The 20,992-nt window shown below is 47.7% G+C and overlaps 1 protein-coding gene across 1 annotated transcript in view; it reads left to right on the top strand.

The window, feature by feature from the left end:
- The window catches only part of tmem132e (transmembrane protein 132E), a 102,371-nt gene that overhangs the window by 62,804 nt on the left and 18,575 nt on the right, over positions 1-20,992 (top strand). The window contains 1 exon segment of the mRNA XM_028967711.1: positions 12,131-13,067. Within this exon segment, the coding sequence (XP_028823544.1) occupies positions 12,131-13,067 (937 nt within the window).

The following is a 20,992-nucleotide window of genomic DNA, read 5'->3' as shown; positions in this document are numbered from 1 at the left end:
AGCTTCCTCCATCAGCGCTGGCCTTGTTGTATAACTGGAGCTTTACGTCGGTGCTCATTTGAATACTAATGTTTTATTTATACTTTTTCTTTTCTGTCCAACGTTGCTGCTGAGACTCTTTAACTGGAAGAGCCTCAGTGTGTCCATTAGGAAGCCGTTAGTGAAATGCAGCCCTCCTCATTCTGATGGGGTTAGCTTTTAATTTCCCTTTATTGGGCTGTAATTAAGGATTGCTGCGTACCGGAATACAGTAAAAACGTTCAGTTACTGAAGCCTGCACGTGTTTATCTGCTCAGATCACAGAAATATCCTCTTTATTATTCAATATTCATTTTATTAATGTAATGTACTGTGGGTGGAATTGTACATGGTTTTAATTTACATAGGTGAGACAAGTGATAAAAAATTAATAATATGTAATTATGACAGTCCACCAGGTGGTTTTGAGCACTATATTGTAAAGATAGATTACAGCATAAAGAAATGACAGTCAAGAGATGGCAGTGTAGTACCAAACCACAGTAAAAAAACCAAACCACAGTAAAAACCACAGTAAAAAAACTGCAGTACAGTAACATTTCCAAATCACAGTAAAAACTGGCGTACAGATACGGTACCAATCACAGTAAAAACAACTGCAGTACAGTAACATTTCCAAATCACAGTAAAAACTGGCGTACAGATACGGTACCAATCACAGTAAAAACAACTGCAGTACAGTAACATTTCCAAATCACAGTAAAAACTGGTGTACAGATACGGTACCAACCACAGTAAAAAAAAAAACTGCAGTACAGTAACATTTCCAAATCACAGTAAAAACTGGCGTACAGATACGGTACCAATCACAGTAAAAACAACTGCAGTACAGTAACATTTCCAAATCACAGTAAAAACTGGCGTACAGATACGGTACCAATCACAGTAAAAACAACTGCAGTACAGTAACATTTCCAAATCACAGTAAAAACTGGTGTACAGATACGGTACCAACCACAGTAAAAAAAAAAACTGCAGTACAGTAACATTTCCAAATCACAGTAAAAACTGGCGTACAGATACGGTACCAATCACAGTAAAAACAACTGCAGTACAGTAACATTTCCAAATCACAGTAAAAACTGGCGTACAGATACGGTACCAATCACAGTAAAAACAACTGCAGTACAGTAACATTTCCAAATCACAGTAAAAACTGGTGTACAGATACGGTACCAACCACAGTAAAAAAAAAAACTGCAGTACAGTAACATTTCCAAATCACAGTAAAAACTGGCGTACAGATACGGTACCAATCACAGTAAAAACAACTGCAGTACAGTAACATTTCCAAATCACAGTAAAAACTGGCGTACAGATACGGTACCAATCACAGTAAAAACAACTGCAGTACAGTAACATTTCCAAATCACAGTAAAAACTGGTGTACAGATACGGTACCAATCACAGTAAAAAAAAAACTGCAGTACAGTAACATTTCCAAATCACAGTAAAAACTGGTGTACAGATATGGTACCAATCAGAGTACAGAACTACAGTACAGTACCATTTCCAAATCACAGTAAAAACTGGCTTACAGATACGGTACCAACCACAGTAAAAAAAAAACTACAGTACAGTAACATTTCCAAATCACAGTAAAAACTGGAGTACAGATACAGTACCAATCAGAGTACAGAACTACAGTACAGTAACATTTCCAAATCACAGTAAAAACTGGTGTACAGATACGGTACCAACCACAGTAAAAAAAAAAACTGCAGTACAGTAACATTTCCAGATCACAGTAAAAACTGGCATACAGATACGGTACCAGAGTACAGAACTACAGAACAGTAACAGTACTAAATCACAGTAAATTATTACAGTACAGATATGGAACCAAATCACAGTACAGAGTTACAGTACAGTCACAATACATAATCGCAGGAAAGATCTACAGTACAATCACAATACCAAATCACAGTAAAGAGTTACAGTACAAATACATTACCAAACCACAGTGAAAAGCTGCAGTACGATCACACTACCAAATAACAGTAAAGAAACACCAATAAGATACTTAACCAAGTTCACTTCTACTGAACTAAACCACAGCACAGAATTACAGTAAATAAAGTACAGATACTGATCCAAATCACAGTAAAGATCTACAGTACAGATATCATACCAAATCCCAGTAAAGAGCTACAGTACAAGCTCACAGTAAAGGACAACAGTACAGATGCTGATCCAGTTCACCGTAAAGAAATGTAGTGCAGAATCAGAACCAAATCCCAGTAGAGAACTACAGTTCTGACACTGAAACTCTGTTTCTGCACCAACACGATGCTCGTCACGCTACAGTAGTTGCTGCATGTATGTGACGTGAAGATGAAGTGAATGCTAGAGATTCCAGAATCGGAGAACCTTGTTTGAAGATCTTTTCCGTGCTACTGATGATGATGATGATGATGATGATGATGATGATTTAATCTTCACGAGGCCTCGTGACGGCACCTGGTTTCGTGCTCACACTTGGGGATTTGCAGCAGTTGACAGCTGATGTGATTTCCTCGGCTTTAGCCTCTCTTTCTGCAGAGCTCCAAAGGCCAGAGTGGAGGTGTAGCTGTCACCGTTCCTCCTGCTAATCTCCCATTCACACCTCTTATCACCATGACAGAGAGCGGCTGTGATGGACCGTTCCACATCAAGCACCAAATCCTCCTGACAAAGCGCCAAGCGGCGTTTATCTGGCGTCACTGGACCAGGAGTGGCGAGGAAAGTGGCGTCTCGGAGCTTGGTCTGCTGCTGGCCCACGTGTGTGTGGTGTCTAATTTCACCAGGACACTTCACCAGCAATTTCACCCTCAGAACATGACGTTAGAAGCTCCCCATTGTTCCACCAGTCAGGTCTGACGTGTCCCAGGCACAGGGATCTTCTGTTCGATCACACCACAGGGCATCAATGAGCCTCGGGTTCCGTGGCCCCACAGCCAGTTCCATGGTTTCTCCAAAAACAAGATGATTTCAGGACTATTATGAAGAGTTGATCATGTGGGTGGTAGTGGCCTAGTGGGTTAGACACTTGCCAATGGACCAGAAGATCCAGGTTCGAATCCCACTTACTACCATTGTGTCCCTGAGCAAGACACTTAACCCTAAATTGCTCCAGGGGGGGGACTGTCCCTGTAACTACTGATTGTAAGTCGCTCTGGAAAAGGACGTCTGGTAAATGTTGGAAATGTAAATCATGTGTGAGATGTCCTGTAGGTGCTGCTCTGTGCCGTCTGAAGACAGGAGACCCACCACTGGGTTCCGCGCGGTTCCCCTGCCTCCGCAGCTGCTGTGGACATTCAAGTCCAAACCTCCTCAGGGCATCTGACGTTCACACCACCCACAGTTCCTCGCTCCCCCCTGACACGCTTGGTCTAAGTGGGGGCCGCGGTGCGCTCCATTAGGTCCCGTGTGGCGCGCTAAACCGGCTAAACCGGCCCGTAAAAACCCGCCGTCCATTGTTCTCTCCGACAATCAATAAAACATATGCTGCTCCGGTAAGAGTTTCGTCAATTTTTAATCCCGCCGCTTGTTTCCTTTTATCTGTGGGTTCTCCGAAGAAAGATCAAGAAACTCGGAATACGTTCCTTTTATCCGGCCCATTTGCGGCGTGGAAACAGGAAGTCCACCTGGAGTTGCGGTTCTCACGCTTCAGTACGTGTCAGAACTCCTGCACCGAGACCCCATCGCTGGGCGCACGTTCTGTTCCGTCGCGGGCAGCAGGGGAACGTTCTGTCAATAATACAAAACGGACGACCCGGGTTCTAGGTTCCGCAGGAATAACCCGGATTCCGGGCGATAATCTGTGCCAGTATGTTCTGTGTTGAGGGGATCTTATCAGACTCCCAGTGATCTGATGCTGCAGAACCTCCACCACGGATTAGAAGCTCTGCTGCGCCTGCACGGCCAATCGCATTACGCTCCACACCGGAGGCACCTGGGGTATCAGGGATGAGACGCAGAACCATCACCCCCGGCCTGTTCTGTCAGCAGCTGACGCAGCGCTGACGCTGGTTTCTGAGTCTCATTAGCTCTGGTCCTGGACGTTCTCAGATCATGACCTGATGATCATCAGAATTGTCTGTATTTTACATTTACAGTATTTACCAGGCGTCCTTATCCAGAGCGACTTACAATCAGTAGTTACAGGGACAGTCCCCCCCTGGAGACACTCAGGGTTAAGTGTCCTGCTCAGGGACACGATGGTAGTAAGTGGGATTTGAACCTGGGTCTTCTGGTTCACATGCGAGTGTGTTACCCGCTAGGCCACCACCACCCAGTCTGTATCATGTGACATATGGACCTTTATTACTGTTTATGAATGCTGTAATTAAAACCTAGCGTAAGAGCTGTAATGGGCGTGGCCTGTGTCCAGTCCTGATGATGGTATGCGGTTATGAAGATCATGTTTGGTTTATTCGAGACCTGTAGTTCCGCTGCTGGTGTACAGTGGATGTTTGTCAGGTTCCGCTGTCTGGAACTGACCACTTCTGGACGTGGTGTAGGTTCTAAAGGGCTCGTGCACATGTCCTATGGCTGGTTAGTGTAGCTCCAGGAAGCTTGGTGTAAACGTGATGAAGGTGTGGAGGTCTTCATCAGAACCGGTGCCGGGTTAAAGATCCCTGAGCACCAGGTGGTGGAAAGAACCAGCAGTTTCCTTGGAACAGCGGCTCGGAACAGCAGCAGACGGCTGCTTTCAAGTGCTCTCTTTGTGAAGTGTGAGGAACAGAAGGACTCAGAGGAACCCCCGAGGTTCAACCCGCCATAAAACGAGACGTCGAGTGTTTCCAGGAGCCCAGCCTTTCTCCAGAGGAATTTACGCTCCTCTACGGACCCGGGCGTGGATGGGGAACAGCTGGGGAACAGCTCTCGATGGAGGCCGATGGTGGAGAAGATCAGGGTTCTCCGGCAGACGGAGGTTGTGAATACGTATGAAAGTTCTGGTTTCGTACCGCAGGCCATCTCCAACAACTTGAACACAGAACATGGATATCAGATAACAGAATTGGGCGTCGTGGTCGGGTTCCGGGTATCATCTGATGCTGCTGCTGTTCACTGGACGCGGCTCCGGAACGTCATTCATTCTTTCGGCTGGATCCTCGCGTCTCATTTTTCATCTGAGCCGCCCGACGCCCGGAGCAAGATGGAGGTGTGATCCCATCTCATCATGAGGAGGTCTACAGACACGCAGAACCTCCGTCTCCGTCTACAGAACCAACCAGATCGAAGTCAAGAGTGGAACAGTCATTACAGATCAGCATTAAAATGTTGATCTGTGGTAGTAGCCCGGTGGTGTAACACAGTCTACTAAAAACCAGAAGACAGGATCAAACCCCACTTACTACCATCGTGTCCCTGAGCAGGACACTTAACCCTGAGTGTCTCCAGGGGGGGACTGTCCCTGTAACTACTGACTGTAAGTCGCTGGAATGTAAAATGCTCCTTGAAAACTCCACCTAGATGTTGGTTCTTGGCTTTTGTTCTCCTGTGGAGACGGATGTTATGGTGATCAGGCTGCGAGGTTAAGGGCCCGTCACCATGAGAACCGAGGGGAGAAAAAAGAACTCGAGTGTGAGTTTTGTCTCAGTATTTTCTGAGACAAAGGCCTCCTGCTTTCTGTCCAACTCACTTGTTCTGCAGCCTGCCTGGGGGAACATGAGCAAAATATCGATGCGCTGCTGTTTTGTACGATTTTCTGCACAATATTAATATATCGGTGCCGCATTGCATCGTGTTTATTTACTGGATAAACATAGAACGTGCTGCAAGTCCTTTTATTTAGTGGTGAATGAGAACAGAGTTCAGTGGAAATCACAGAATCTGAAGTGGCGTGAAGTGTTGTTGCATCGTGGCCTACATCTCGTGATGGTGGGACAACGTGGGACGCGTTAGTGTTGCTCTGGATTAGCCTGGGACACTGGACTATCGGAGACTCCCCTCCTCTCAGGAGGTGAAAGCGATCGGCTTCACTGCAGAACATTCATCAGCGTAAGCAGACACCTTCTCAGTCAATGGACTCATTAGCATTCCCATGGGACGCGCCCTGTCCATAGTGCTCTCTGTTCCTGCGCTCATTAAACCCTGTTCAAAGTGAAATCAATCCCTGTGTGTGTGTGTGTGTGTGTGTGTGTGTGTGTGTGTGTGTGTGTGTGTGTGTGTGTGTGTGTGTGTGCAGATACCGTATGGGTGGGTGTAGTGTCACACAGGAAGATAAATACTCTGTGCAGGAAGACGTCTTCAGCTTCTGCATTGTGGGATATGCAGTCCGGTTATGTACGGGCTGAAGAAAAATGTTGTTTCACACACACACACACACACTGACACACACACAAATGCATATGTTTGCATGTCAGTGCAATGCATCTGTAGCCGTTGATGAGAGGTCAGCTGATGGGAGTGTCGGCTCAGATCCGGGGTCTTGTCATAATTCGTTATTATTCGTTATAATTCCTGGGACTTGCGGCTTTATTAATTTGATCAGTGGTTCTGGAATTAAGGTCTAATCGGCCGACATCATTTGCTGTCTTCCGCACTTTTACTTCATTGTCATGATCTACATCGTCCCTTCCTGACCCCGAATGACAGAAGTCCAGCCTGTCATCTTCAGGCACGTTCCTTCCCTTCTGCTGATGTTCGGTGAGGAAGCTCCTCCCGTGAGACGGGGGCTCGGCGTGTTTACCGCTCAAGTCTTTGTTTGGACGCCGACGCGGAGCGCCGTAATGGACCGATGCCGTCGGAGAGCCAGACTGCCGATGCATATTTAATGTTAATGTTATATGTCTCCATGCAGCCGCGCGCGGGAAGGGCTGGATTTCCTGCTGCCGCGCCGGGTCGATATTCCGCTGCTGCAGCTGCAGCCGCGTCCCACCGCAGAAAAACACCACCAGATATCCCCAGTACTCGCCTGGATCCGAAATGTGAATCACCACACACTATATGTACTGTATTATTAGCAACCTCGTGTAATCAGGTTAACTAATGCAAGAACATGAATATTTAGGGTACATCACAGTGTTCTATTTTAGGTGTAATGAGAGATCCTTGTGGTGTAGAGGGGTGTGTACGGGGGTATGTCTGGTGTAGATGTGGAACGGCCCGCTCTCTTTGTGCAGCGGGCTGGGAGCTGTGGGCCAGGAGGCCCCTGTTTCTCATGCTAATCACAGCCTCAGTTCACCACTCAGACCCTGAACCCGCTGGCTGAGTCGGTGTTCAACTCGGTGCCATCAGGAGGTCTCCTGCAGGCCGCAGCGCCGTTTGATAATAGTTTGTGTTTTTATGAATTCATAAACGCCCTCAGATCACGAGTGCAATGGAAATAAACTCTGGAAAACTGACTTTGTGCAGCTTCACAACAAATGCAGCTGAATCCCCGTCTCACTGCTGAACTATCGGATTCACTCTCCTGTTCATTTTATTCTCGAACTGTGCGTAAATCCCGAAGCTCGGGGCGGTGGGGATGGTGCAGTGGTTGTAGTTTGGGCCCAATGCAGGTAGCTGTGAGAACAAGTGGGAGGTGAGACACACCTGTCGGGTAGAGGTGTGACCCTCCACTGTCCTCATGATTCGATTTGATTACGATTATCGATGCATCCCATACGTCTTGTAACAGTCGTATATACTGGTAGTATATAGGGTGGTAGTAGCCTAGTGTGTAACACACTCGCCTATGAACCAGAAGACCCAGGTTCAAACCCCACTTACTACCATCATGTCCCTGAGCAAGACACTAAAGCCAAAGTTGCTCCAGGGGGGGACTGTCCCTGTAACTACTTATTGTAAGTCTCTCTGGAAAAGGGTGTCTGGTAAATGCTGTAAATGTAAATGGTAGAACGTCACTATGCTGTGGGCGGAGTTAGTCGTCTGCCCCGGTCCTGACGCGGCGGTGTGAGATTCTCTTTGTCTGAACCCGATATAACCTGAAGCCAACGGTTCCGACGTCCGTGGAGTCAAGTGACTGAACACAGACCGCTTTTCTGCTCATTGGAGAAAATATAAAGCAGTCCAGACCGGAGTTTCATGTTGGTCTCGTGTAAAGTTCCCTGATCGTGTTCACCTGGTGTGTATTTATATAGTTGTATAAAGCTATCCTGTTCGTGTCTGTTCGCCGTCGGGTCTTTGTGTGTGTTAATGTTCCCTTGTCTCGTGTAGTTTGTATTAAACCCCTGTCCTGTGAAATCGTGTGAATGCGTCCTCCATCATCGCCATGTCCAGCCCACCCGTGACATTATGATAAAATCGATAAAATGTTCTGCACTGCATTGATGCAGCATCGTTCACGCCTTCTTTGCGATTATATAACGGTTGTCGGAAAAGTTGGAAAATCCCATGGATTGCACTTATACAGTGAACCACACAGCCCCCACTTTCATGCCAGTTCGAAGGCCCTTCCGCATGGTTTGACATATGGGTCGCCTCATTAATTCCCAAAAGAAATATCTGGAACATGTTTATTACTCTTGTCCTGACTTTGCAGCCAGATGGTTAAATGCACAAATATGAATGTGATGTTGTCTCATAGAGGTTGTCAAGACAAATGTTTTGGCATCTGGTATGCCTCATTCTTTACAGGTCACACACAATGATGAAAAAGCAAAAAAAAAAAAGAATTCATTTTGAAAGTGAAGTGATTGTCATTGTGATACACAGCACATGGTGATACAGTGAAATGTGTATTTAACCATCACCCTTGGTGAGCAGTGGGCACCACGACACCCCTACTGCTGAATGTAATACAGTAGCGAGTGGTGCAGTGATTCATGTTATGAATGTAGTATGCTTGCGGGTGGAGCAGTGATTGATGTTATGAGTGAAATACAGTAGCGAGTGGTGCAGTGATTGATGTTATGAATGTAGTATGTTTGCAGGTGGAGCAGTGATTGATGTTATGAGTGTAATACAATAGCGAATAGTGCAGTGATTGATGTTATAGGTGTAGTACATTAGCAAGTTGAGCTGTGATTGATATTATGATTGTAATACAGTAGTGAGTGGTGCAGTGATTGATGTTATAGGTGTAGTACATTAGCAGGTTGAGCAGTGATTGATGTTATGATTGTTATACAGTAGTGAGTGGTGCAGTGATTGATGTTATAGGTGTAGTACATTAGCAGGTTGAGCAGTGATTGATGTTATGAGTGTAATACAGTAACGTGTAGTGCAGTGATTAATGTTATGAATGTAGTATGTTTGCGGGTGGAGCAGTGATTAATGGTATGAGTGTAATAAGGTAATGTGTGGCACAGGGATTGTTGTAATACACTAGAGGGTGGAGCAGTGATCTATGTAATGAGTTTAGAACAGTAGCGAGTGGTGCAGTGATTCATGTTATGAGTGTAGTATGTTTGCAGGTGGAGCAGTGATGGATGTTTTTGTGTAATCCAGTAGCGAGTGGTGCAGTGATGGATGTAATAGGTGTAGTACATTAGCGGGTTGAGCAGTGATTGATGTTATGAGTGTAATACATAAGCGAGTGGTGCAGTGATTGATGTAATGAGTTGAGAACAGTTGCGGGTAGAGCAGTGATGTATTTAGTATAATACAGTAGCAGGTGTGCCGTGAAGAATGTTATGAGTGTTATACGGTAACGGGTGGCACAGTGACTGTTGTAATACAGTAGTGGGTGGAGCAGTGATTGATGTTATAGGTGTAGTCCATTAGCAGGTGGAGCAGTGATTGGTGTTATGAGTGTAATACAGTAGCAGGTGTGCAGTGAAGAATGTTATGAGTGTAATACAGTAACAGGTGGCACAGTGACTGTTGTAATACAGTAGCGGGTGGTGCAGTGATGTATTTAGTATAATACAGTAGCAGGTGTGCCGTGAAGAATGTTATGAGTGTTATACAATAACGGGTGGCACAGTGACTGTTGTAATACAGTAGCGGGTGGTGCAGTGATGTATTTAGTATAATACAGTAGCAGGTGTGCAGTGAAGAATGTTATGAGTGTAATACAGTAACGTGTGGCACAGTGACTGTTGTAATACAGTAGCGGGTGGTGCAGTGATGTATTTAGTATAATACAGTAGCAGGTGTGCAGTGAAGAATGTTATGAGTGTAATACAGTAACGTGTGGCACAGTGACTGTTGTAATACAGTAGCGGGTGGTGCAGTGATGTATTTAGTATAATACAGTAGCAGGTGTGTAGTGAAGAATGTTATGAGTGTAATACAGTAACGTGTGGCACAGTGACTGTTGTAATACAGTAGTGGGTGGAGCAGTGATTGATGTTATAGGTGTAGTCCATTAGCAGGTGGAGCAGTGATTGGTGTTATGAGTGTAATACAGTAGCAGGTGTGCAGTGAAGAATGTTATGAGTGTAATACAGTAACAGGTGGCACAGTGACTGTTGTAATACAGTAGCGGGTGGAGTAGTGATGTATTTAGTATAATACAGTAGCAGGTGTGCAGTGAAGAATGTTATGAGAGTAATACAGTAACAGGTGGCACAGTGACTGTTGTAATACAGTAGCGGGTGGAGTAGTGATGTATTTAGTATAATACAGTAGCAGGTGTGCAGTGAAGAATGTTATGAGAGTAATACAGTAACAGGTGGCACAGTGACTGTTGTAATACAGTAGCGGGTGGAGTAGTGATGTATTTAGTATAATACAGTAGCAGGTGTGCAGTGAAGAATGTTATGAGTGTAATACAGTAACAGGTGGCACAGTGACTGTTGTAATACAGTAGCGGGTGGAGTAGTGATGTATTTAGTATAATACAGTAGCAGGTGTGCAGTGAAGAATGTTATGAGTGTAATACAGTAACAGGTGGCACAGTGACTGTTGTAATACAGTAGCGGGTGGAGTAGTGATGTATTTAGTATAATACAGTAGCAGGTGTGCAGTGAAGAATGTTATGAGAGTAATACAGTAACAGGTGGCACAGTGACTGTTGTAATACAGTAGCGGGTGGAGTAGTGATGTATTTAGTATAATACAGTAGCAGGTGTGCAGTGAAGAATGTTATGAGAGTAATACAGTAACAGGTGGCACAGTGACTGTTGTAATACAGTAGCGGGTGGAGCAGAGATTGATGTTTGAGGACGATTAGGGTGGTGCTGGATCCATTGTTTGCTGTGTCTGTGTTTCAGCCTCAGGAATCCCTGTTAGGTGAGAGACGGGGGGCAGCTGGAATGTTCAGGCTCCGCCCCACATTCAGACTTATCTCAGGGGGCTGAGGAGAAGGAAGCAGAAGAGAGAAGCTAATTCGTCAATGATCATCCGCTAATCCCCCCTCTCTTTCACTCTTCCTTCCACTGCGAGCCTGAAGGCACTCGAGTAATGCATCCCTCCCCCACCACACACACACACACACACACACACACACACACTATGCCTGCCTCAACATGTCCAAGGGGAGCAGATAAACACTCAGTATGTGTCTGTGTGTACGTGTGTGTGTGTGTGTGTGTGTGTGTGTGTACGTGTGTGTGTGTGTGTGTACGTGTGTGTGTGTGTGTGCGTGCAAGGCCCCTCTCTGCTCGGGACGGGGGCTGAGTGAGGTGCTGATTACAGTGTGGGGTTAGGTGTGGCGAGGTGGGCGGTGTCAGGCTTTGTCTCGGACGGAGCTGTGAGGAGGAGTCTAATCTCCAGGAAGGGGGCTGCCTGCCAGTCCGTCTCCGTCAGCCTCACAAAACATTTTATTTAGCTCGGCGTGAACTTTTCACCTGCAGCTGCGGAACCTTCTGCTGCTCGTCTCTGTGGATTCATCTCCTGCGTCTCCTGCCGGCTCTGACCAGGTCCTCCCTGGGAGTCACAGCTCACTCAGGACTCCATGCCAGCCGCTGGGGAATTATGGGGGATTGTTCTGCTGAAGCGGCTCCTCCTCTTCATGAGTAAGAGCGCGTGGGGTTTGCGTGTGAGGCGAGGAGTTCGCCGGCTCTTTAGGAGATCAGGTCAGGCGTGTGGAGGTATTGATTCCCGGGGAACGTAGCCGGCACTTCATCTGGGGAAGCTGTTAGTGGGAGATCAATGGCGTCTTTGTGTGAGACGTGGCGGTGGACGTCCCCACAGGTCACTGCGTCCGAGTGTAAAAATGTGCTGGTGAACGTGGAGATAATAACGCTCCTCTCTCTCCTCCCCTCTTCTCCCTCAGCCGCAGGGACAGTCTCGCCCAGCAGCAGCGCCGACGCCCGCCTCAGTGTCCTCGCCGCCGCGGGCGCCGTCCCCGCCCCGCCGGACGTCTACCTCCCTGCCAGCTTCAAGCTGTCCAACGCCCAGCTGGCGTTCTTCCTGCAGGAGACCCGCGGCCCGGCGTCCCCCCGGCAGGGCGGCAACCCGCTGCAGAGGTCCGAGAGCTTCGTCGTCTTCCAAACCAAGGACCTGCCCGCCGTCAACGTCTCCCTGGGACCCTTCGCCCGGGACCAGGTGCTGTCCAAAGAGCTCCTGCAGCCTTCCAGCCCTCTGGACGTCCCCGGCAGGCTGACGGTAAACTGGAAGGTTCGGGCCTTCATCGTACAGTCCAGAGTGTTCGCCAGTAACCCGGTGGTCCAGGTGCTGTTCTACATCGCCGGGCGGGACTGGGACGACTTTAAGACGCAGGACCGGCTGCCATGTGTGCGGCTGCATGCCTTCCGGGACGTCCGGGAGATCAAGACGTCCTGCCGCATGCAGGGGAACCTGGCGCAGTGCGCGGCCCAGCTGGAGCTCCCGGCCACCTGGTTCAACGCCAACGTGGCGCCGCAGGGCCGCCGGAAGGGCTCGTCCTCCGACAGCCTGGACATCAGCGGCGAGACGCTGCAGGCGGAGCTCTACTACACCCTGCACGAGCCCGACAGCAGCGGGGAGTGCGGGGACGGCCTCACCCGCCGCGGCGGCGCCGGCTCCAGGGCCGAGCCCATCTCCCAGCAGCCCCTGCTTCGCATCGGGAGCATCAGCCTGCACCAGCCCAGCCAGGAGCTGCTGGTCGTGGACAAGCAGCTGGACAAGAACCTGTTCCTGCGGCTGCCGGAGAGACCCCTGAAGCCCGGCGAGATCCTCCGCATCTACCTCTTCCTGGTGCCCAACTCCACCGTGGAGCAGTTCACCCTCAAGTGAGTCTCTGTCTGACACACCTGGTTCGTCCCGACCCCAGACGTCCACGCTTGACCTTCTCCCGACGGGGTTTAGTCTTTCGTGTTGAGATTGTACTACAAAGCGTGCTTGATGAGTTTTGGTGATCATCCATAGATGGGGCAGTGGTGGCCTAGCAGTTAATCAGAAGGTTGCCGGTTCGAATCCCGATCCGCCAAGGTGGATCACATGTGTGCACCATGTGCTGTGCTGCTGTGCATCACAAGTGACAATCACACATTTCATCATTTTGATCCGAATTTAGATACGAGACATTGCTGAAGGTTCTCCGGAGTCTCCTGCGGGAGTTTCCTCGACTCGCGGCATAATGAGCGTTAATTGCGGAGTTTTTCGGTCAGCTGACCCACTTCCAGGGAATCTTCATACGAGGGAGAGAAAAGGATTATTTAAATCCTGGAAAGTCAGAGTAGAACAATAGTTTCTTTTCTCAGCGGAGAACCATGCAGGAGGAGGAGGAGGAACATGAGCTGCTTCCTCAGCCTTTCCCAACACGGCCTCCCCAATCATTTAGGAATTTGGGGAATGAGTGAAGTCTGGATAATTCATTAAGTAGAAGGGAGAGTAGCAGCGGCGTGATGAATGTGGACGGGGACAGGTCATTAGAGTTCCTGGCCGGACGTTCTGAGCCATGGACCACACTGGCATCTCGGAAAGTCGCTTTAATTGGATGAACAGACGATGGCCGGTGCTGATCAGCAGGATGCTCTTCATGAAAGGGAACTGGTCCGGTCCAGATAAAGGTCCCAATCAGGTCCAATATTCCGGCTGCAGTCCTCCACCGAGACGACGGCACGCAATAAAACTTCAGTCGGGAAAGATGAAAACGGCTCAGAAGTCCCGGCGCGACGGGACGTGAATAAAAAAGTCCGGGAAGCCAGCGGTGGAGGGATACCCGCAGAAAGGCCATTAAAGATGTAATAAAGGGAGTCTTTAAATATGAATTCCACCCCGACTCCGCCTCGTTTCATCCTGGCACGTCCCTCTCTGGGAGAGGCCGGATTTGCGGGCCGTGCACGTGTGTGTCCAGGAGCTGGAAGCTCTGTTGCCATGGAAATGGGGCCGGTAGGTAAATGAATGGTTCATCTTGGTCATGCTTGTCTCGACGTGTGAAAACAGCCACGCTGACGGTTCCATGGGTTTAATCCTAAACTCCACCCACATGACTTGCAGTACCACACAATACCGTTACCAGTGTGTGTGTGTGTGTGTGTGTGTGTGTTTGCTCTTTTGTCGGGGTTGTGATAAAAGTGACATTGAACCTCGGGGGGCTGGAGCGTGAGAACTTTTTTTCTGGACCCCCAGGGACGGTTGTGATGGCGCTGAGGGAACGTTGTCTCAGCGCCGCTGTGGTGTTGTGGTGTGAACTCACACCCAGTCGTTTCATCAGAACGGGTGCAGTGTATGGATATCGGGTGCCGTTCCCAGGGTGCAGAACCTGATCCTACAGAGGCTTCCAGTAGTCCAAGGTGGAACTCTGAAATGTTCTAATATCATCACCGTGACGTTGGGTCTTCATAAAAATACCTCTGCCGTCACATTTGCAGTATTTACCAGACGTCCTTATCCAGAGCGCCTGACAGGGACAGTCCCCCTGGAGACACTCCTGGTAGGAAGTGGGGTTCGAACCTGGGACCAGCTGCTGCTGCTGCGTAGGATCAGCAGGATCTTGGTAATAAACAAGCATGAAGAGGTCATGTCCTCCAGTGGAGTGTCCCGTGTCCAGTGAAAAGCAGTAGATGTATGCAGCAGCCCCTCGTTCTCCAGGTTAGCGAGGTCGCTGTTCTAAAGGCACAGAACAGAGTTACGGAACTCGGTTCTGCGGCTGAAGATCTCTGGGATCAGGAGGGTCTAACTCGTCACTCGTGGAGAGCTGAAATCTATTTGCAGGAACACATCTGAATGTGTGAAGATCATCTTCGCAGAAGCTCCCGTTTGACAATAATGTGCAAAAAACGCTTGTGTGAACAGATGAAATTTGCAGATCGGTTAAAAAGATTTTGCTGGTGGAACATTTGAAGGTGTCACACGTATGAAAATGTGTAAATTGTTTTACATTAAAAAGTGGCGGAATGTTAGAATTAAATTATGATAAAAGTGATATAAAAGTTGCACTTTACTGACCAATCAGATTGGGCCAACAAAAAAAACTGGATTATGTTCTCATTGGCGGTACGAAGGGGAATGAAGCGCAAGGGGCAGGACGTCTCGAAATGAGACGAATTTATTATAAACTATCTGGAAAGACAAGAGGGGACATCGAAGGAACAAGAAGTGACTCGAAGGCGTGTGTCCAGAACGACAGGAGGGGTGTAGTAGCCTCACACTCTACCCAGGTTCAAACCCCACTTACTACCATCGTGTCCCTGAGCAGGACACTTAACCCTGAGTGTCTCCGGGGGGGGACTGTCCCTGTAACTGCTGACTGTAAGTCGCTCTGGATAAGGACCTGACGTTTTAAACTCGTTCGTGATTTCAGGTGTTTAAAAGCAGCCGTTTAACAACCAAGTGCTGTAATTAATATGAATTATTAAATGAAACAGCCCTCAGCTTCTGCGTGTGTTGGTAACAAGTCATTGTGTAAGCAGATGTGGGTTCAGACGCCCAGAGGCACAGTGATGGGCGCGGCTCCGCCCGACACCAGAGACACTCGCTGCTGTTATATCTGCACAGGACGTCTGTCCTGTTCACTAACAGGACAGTCCTCAGGACTTACAGAAAGAAATCTGGTCATCTATAGGAGGGAATAAGTACTTATTTAATTCTAACACCCAGAAGATGACATTTAAAAAAGGGGAGGAACCTGTAATCTTGATTGACAGCTCTCACTTCCTCATTCTGGACTATTTAACCACGCCCACTACCAACACCTACATGCAGGTTATCAGGTGCATTCATTCCAGCTTTCTGATGATCTGTAATAAACATCTCCCCGTCTCTGAGTGTCTCTCCTCCCCTGGTCCATTAGCTCCTCCTCCTGGATGATTGACAGCTCGAGGGCCAGATTTAGCGGGCCGATATTTCCTCCCGGTGAATGTTTGGAAGCCCAGTCTGTGCCGCAGCGGTTTGTGGAAGTGGGAGTCGGCGGGTGCCACGCTGCACTGTGCCAGGGGAGGCGTGGCCACTGCCACCAACAGCCCAGCCCCCCGGAGCGCTCGGGGACACGGATATATCAATAAACTGACGCGTTCTGATGGTGTGTGGGGAACTAGTGGCCGCCGGGGTGTGTGCATGTGTGTGTGTATGTGTGTGTGTATGTATGTTTATCGTGTGTGTGTGTGTGTATGTGGTGTGTGTGTGTGTGTATGTTTATCGTGTGTGTGTGTGGGTGTGTGTGGTGTATGTGTGTGTGTATGTATGTATGTTTATCGTGTGTGTGTGTGTGTGTGTGTGTATGTGTGTGTGTGTATGTTTATCGTGTGTGTGTGTGTGTGTGTGTGTATGTTTATCGTGTGGGTGTGTGTGTGTGTATGTGTGTGTATGTGTGTGTGTATGTATGTTTATCGTGTGTGTGTGTATGTGTGTGTGTGTGTGTATGTGTGTATATTTATCGTATGTGTGTGTGTATGTATGTTTATCGTGTGTGTGTGTATGTGTGTGTATGTGTGTATATTTATCGTGTGTGTGTATGTGTGTGTGTATGTATGTTTATCGTGTGTGTGTGTATGTGTGTGTGTGTGTGTATGTTTATCGTGTGGGTGTGTGTGTATGTGTGTGTGTGTGTGTGTGTATGTATGTTTATCGTGTGTGTGTGTGTGTGTGTGTGTGTGTGTATGTTTATCGTGTGGGTGTGTGTGTGTGTATGTGTGTGTATGTGTGTGTATGTTTATCGTGTGGGTGTGTGTGTGTATGTGTGTGTGTGTATGTGTGTGTGTTGTGTGTATATGTGTGGTGTGTATGTTTATCGTGTGGGTGTGTGTGTGTATGTGTGTGTATGTGTGTGTATGTTTATCATGTGGGTGTGTGTGTGTATGTGTGGTGTGTGTGTGTATGTGTGTGTGTGGGTGTGTGTATGTGTGGTGTGTATGTTTATCGTGTGGGTGTGTGTGTGTATGTGTGTGTATGTGTGTGTGTATGTATGTTTATCGTGTGTGTGTGTATGTGTGTGTGTGTATGTTTATCGTGTGGGTGTGTGTGTGTGTGTGTATGTGTGTGTATGTTTATCGTGTGGGTGTGTGTGTGTATGTGTGTGTGTGTGTGTATGTGTGGTGTGTATGTTTATCGTGTGGGTGTGTGTGTGTATGTGTGTGTATGTGTGTGTGTATGTATGTTTATCGTGTGTGTGTGTGTGTGTGTGTGTGTGTGGTATTGTTGTGTTGGGGTTAGTGAGTTTGAACAGACTGGCTGCTGTGGTTTTAGTTCTTCGTCTGGTCGGGTCGGGTTGGTTCGGGCTGTAAAATCTCGTCATGCTGCTGGTGGAACTGGACACTTTCTGGTCCGGTTCTCTAGAGAACCCGGCGCTGGCCAGCTCTGCTCGGGTCTGAGCTCCGGCTCTGGGCTGCATCTCCAAGGGGGGCCTGCCTGGGGCCGACAGATAACAGAGTCACACAGGCGCAACACACACACACACACACACACAACACTTACACACAATGAACAGATACACGCACAACACATACAACATATGCACACACACATACACACACAACATATGCACACAATGAACAGATACACGCACAACACATACAACATATGCACACACACACAACACTTACACACAATGAACAGATACACACACAACACATACAACATATGCACACACACACACACAACACTTACACACAATGAACAGATACACGCACAACACATACAACATATGCACACACACATACACACACAACATATGCACACAATGAACAGATACACGCACAACACATACAACATATGCACACACACACACACAACACTTACACACAATGAACAGATACACACACAACACATACAACATATGCACACACACACACACAACACTTACACACAATGAACAGATACACACACAACACATACAACATATGCACACACACACACACAACACTTACACACAATGAACAGATACACACACAACACATACAACATATGCACACACACACAAAACAAATGCACACAATGAACAGATACACACACACACAACATATGCACACAATGAACAGATACACGCACAACACATACAACATATGCACACACACAACACTTACACACAATGAACAGATACACACACAACATATGCACACACACACACACACACACAAAACAAATGCACACAATGAACAGATACACACACACACAACATATGCACATACACACATACACATGATGAACAAATACCAGCCATAAACATACACTCCCATCTTTACTCACATACACACACACAACTCCTTCAATACTCCCCATGGTTCCCAGTGATAATCCACGCCCCGTCTGACCTCCTGACCATCCTAATTAGAATCCAGCCAATCAGATGCCTGCACCACCCTTGTCTTTAATAGCTCCTCCCCTCACACATGTTTCATTGGGGAAAGTGTTCTCAGTGGGACCCTCACATCAAGACTTCATCCCAGTTCCACAGCCAGGAGTTTGTGGACTCAGCATCTTGAAAAGCAGAAACAAGACAAACCGCCGCTGGAGGTGAGAATTCTCGCTGTCATCAAACGATGTTCTGAGATTCTCCCGTTCAGGAGAGAATGTTGGTGACGTATCTGATACCCGAGTGGGACGCCATGTGTCAAAACATTTCAGAGTGGAGGTGCAGATGACACCTCCTGACACGTTACGAGGCATCATGAATATTCTGACGAGACGATCCGCTGACATGGGCGTAACTAGAACAGCGGGACCCTGAGAACCTCCACGGGGGACGCTGCAGCTCCACCACCAGCTGAATTTTTTAATATATTTTCCTTTTCTCACATCAGCCTCTTGTATGTGACGACTCCTGGGGTCAAGTGGGACATGTCTGTGTCCTGGGGCGGGTAGTAGCCTTGCAGGTTTTACATTCACCTATAAAGAAGAAGACCACAAACCCCACAAACTTACTACCATCGTGTCCCTGATCAAGACACTTAACCCTGAGTGTCTCCAGGGGGACTGTCCCTGTAAAGGCGTCTGGTAAATGCAGGAAATGTTGAGGAACTGGTGTTGTTTTCATCAACTAAATTTATGATGAAATATCTTCGTTAGCGAACCTTTCTGAAGTAATGAAGACAAGACAAGACATAAATCGGGGATGTGGTGGCCTAGTGGTTAAAGAAGTGGCCCCGTAATCAGAAGGGTGATTGTTAATGCAGAGGACACGTTTCACCGTGTCACCGTGTGCTGTGCTGCAGTGTTTCACAATGACAATCACTTCACTGTCACTGTGTCATGAAGCTCAAGTTCATATTTTTTGTAAAATATTTTAAATTTGCAATTAGTTTAATTTAATAAAAAAAAATTCTAAGACAAAGCAATTCAGTTTCTTGTGAGTAAATCTAGAAGTGACACACTAGAGTGAAATTTACTGCGATGCAAGGAAGCGGCACCTAAAAAAAGCCCTAAATAATATAATAATAAGATAACTAAAAATGGGTTTGAATAAAAGAACATGTTGCTTTTGTCTGTTCTACTCGTGCCTGTACTATATTGAAAAGAGATTAAAATATCATTTTCACTGACTAAAATTAGACCAAAAAGCTCAGAATTTTAGTTGACTAAACTTGACTAGAGTCTGGATGTGACTAAAACTAATAAAGACTAAAAAGACAGCTGGACGCAATGACTCGACTGAAAGCTAAATGAAGGCCGGTTTATACGAGGAACCATCACCGCTGTGCTGATGGTGTATTTGTGAGGTGTGTCCTGAGACCCGGTTGCTGTGGTGATGGAAGTGTCATGGCGTTGTCGTTAGGTCACTGCGGGCCACCAGTAAACTCCTCCAGGAGAGGTGCTGAATGCTGGCTGGCTGTAATAAGTCCACCCTGTCTTTTCCCATCAGCCCCTGTGTAAACGGGCTCGTGTCCCAGAAGCCCCGGCGCCCGGCTGCCTCCCAAGGTCCGTGCGCAGAGTGGGCAGCGGTGATGGGAGGAGACAGGGCTGCTCCAGCCAGCCAGGCCCTCGAACGTCCAGCTCTGATCGTCTGGACAGATCCCTCAGGGCGGGCCAGTTCTGCAGAATTCCCACTTCTCACAAACACACACACACACACATTCATATACACACAGAACAAGGGTTGAGTTCCGGGTTTCATTGGTTCTGTAAAATCTCCTCCACCGTCCTGAGGGAGGTGCTGCTGGACGCCGGTAAATCCCCACCTGTCAGAACGTCCCAGCAGAGGAGCCGCTGGGTTCTGATGGATGCACAGATGGAATGAGGAACAGAAGCAGTGAGCGGCTGCGAGGAACCGCTGTAAATATTCCTGATGGATGGAGTTTAACGCACCAGGTTCCTCGGAGACCCTCAGCCCTGCCTCTCCTCCACCCGTTATTCCCTCGGCAACATTTAGGAACAAAGTTAATTGTCTTTCAGGAACTCATTTCCTTGTAAATTGGTGCACATTATTAAATCATTTGCGTGCCACTCGGCATCGTTTGTCTCCATGGTAACTGGTGGGCTTTGCCCACCTCCCCGCCGAAATAAGTCATTTTGTGTCTGTTTGATTCATATTGCAGCGACAGACCCGGGTTCATTTCTGCAGGGGGGCGGGGTTAGTTAGAGACCCCTCCCCCCTTCAGCAGCCCCTTCTTCCATCTGAGCAGACAGGTGGAAGTAAGTGTTGCCTCGTCGTCCTCGAGCTGCCCTAATCCGCCCTGAGCCTCAGAACACACACTTCATCTCGTCGCCATGACGATGTCAGCCTGGGAGACCTTCCATCCGAGTCCACCTGGCCTGCATCCACAGGCGTGATGAATGGAGG

The sequence above is a fragment of the Denticeps clupeoides genome, unplaced genomic scaffold, assembly GCF_900700375.1.
Source record: "Denticeps clupeoides unplaced genomic scaffold, fDenClu1.1, whole genome shotgun sequence".
Taxonomy (NCBI): Eukaryota; Metazoa; Chordata; class Actinopteri; order Clupeiformes; family Denticipitidae; genus Denticeps; species Denticeps clupeoides.
Note: the sequence above shows the minus strand (reverse complement) of the source record. Positions and strands in the feature narration are given on the sequence as shown.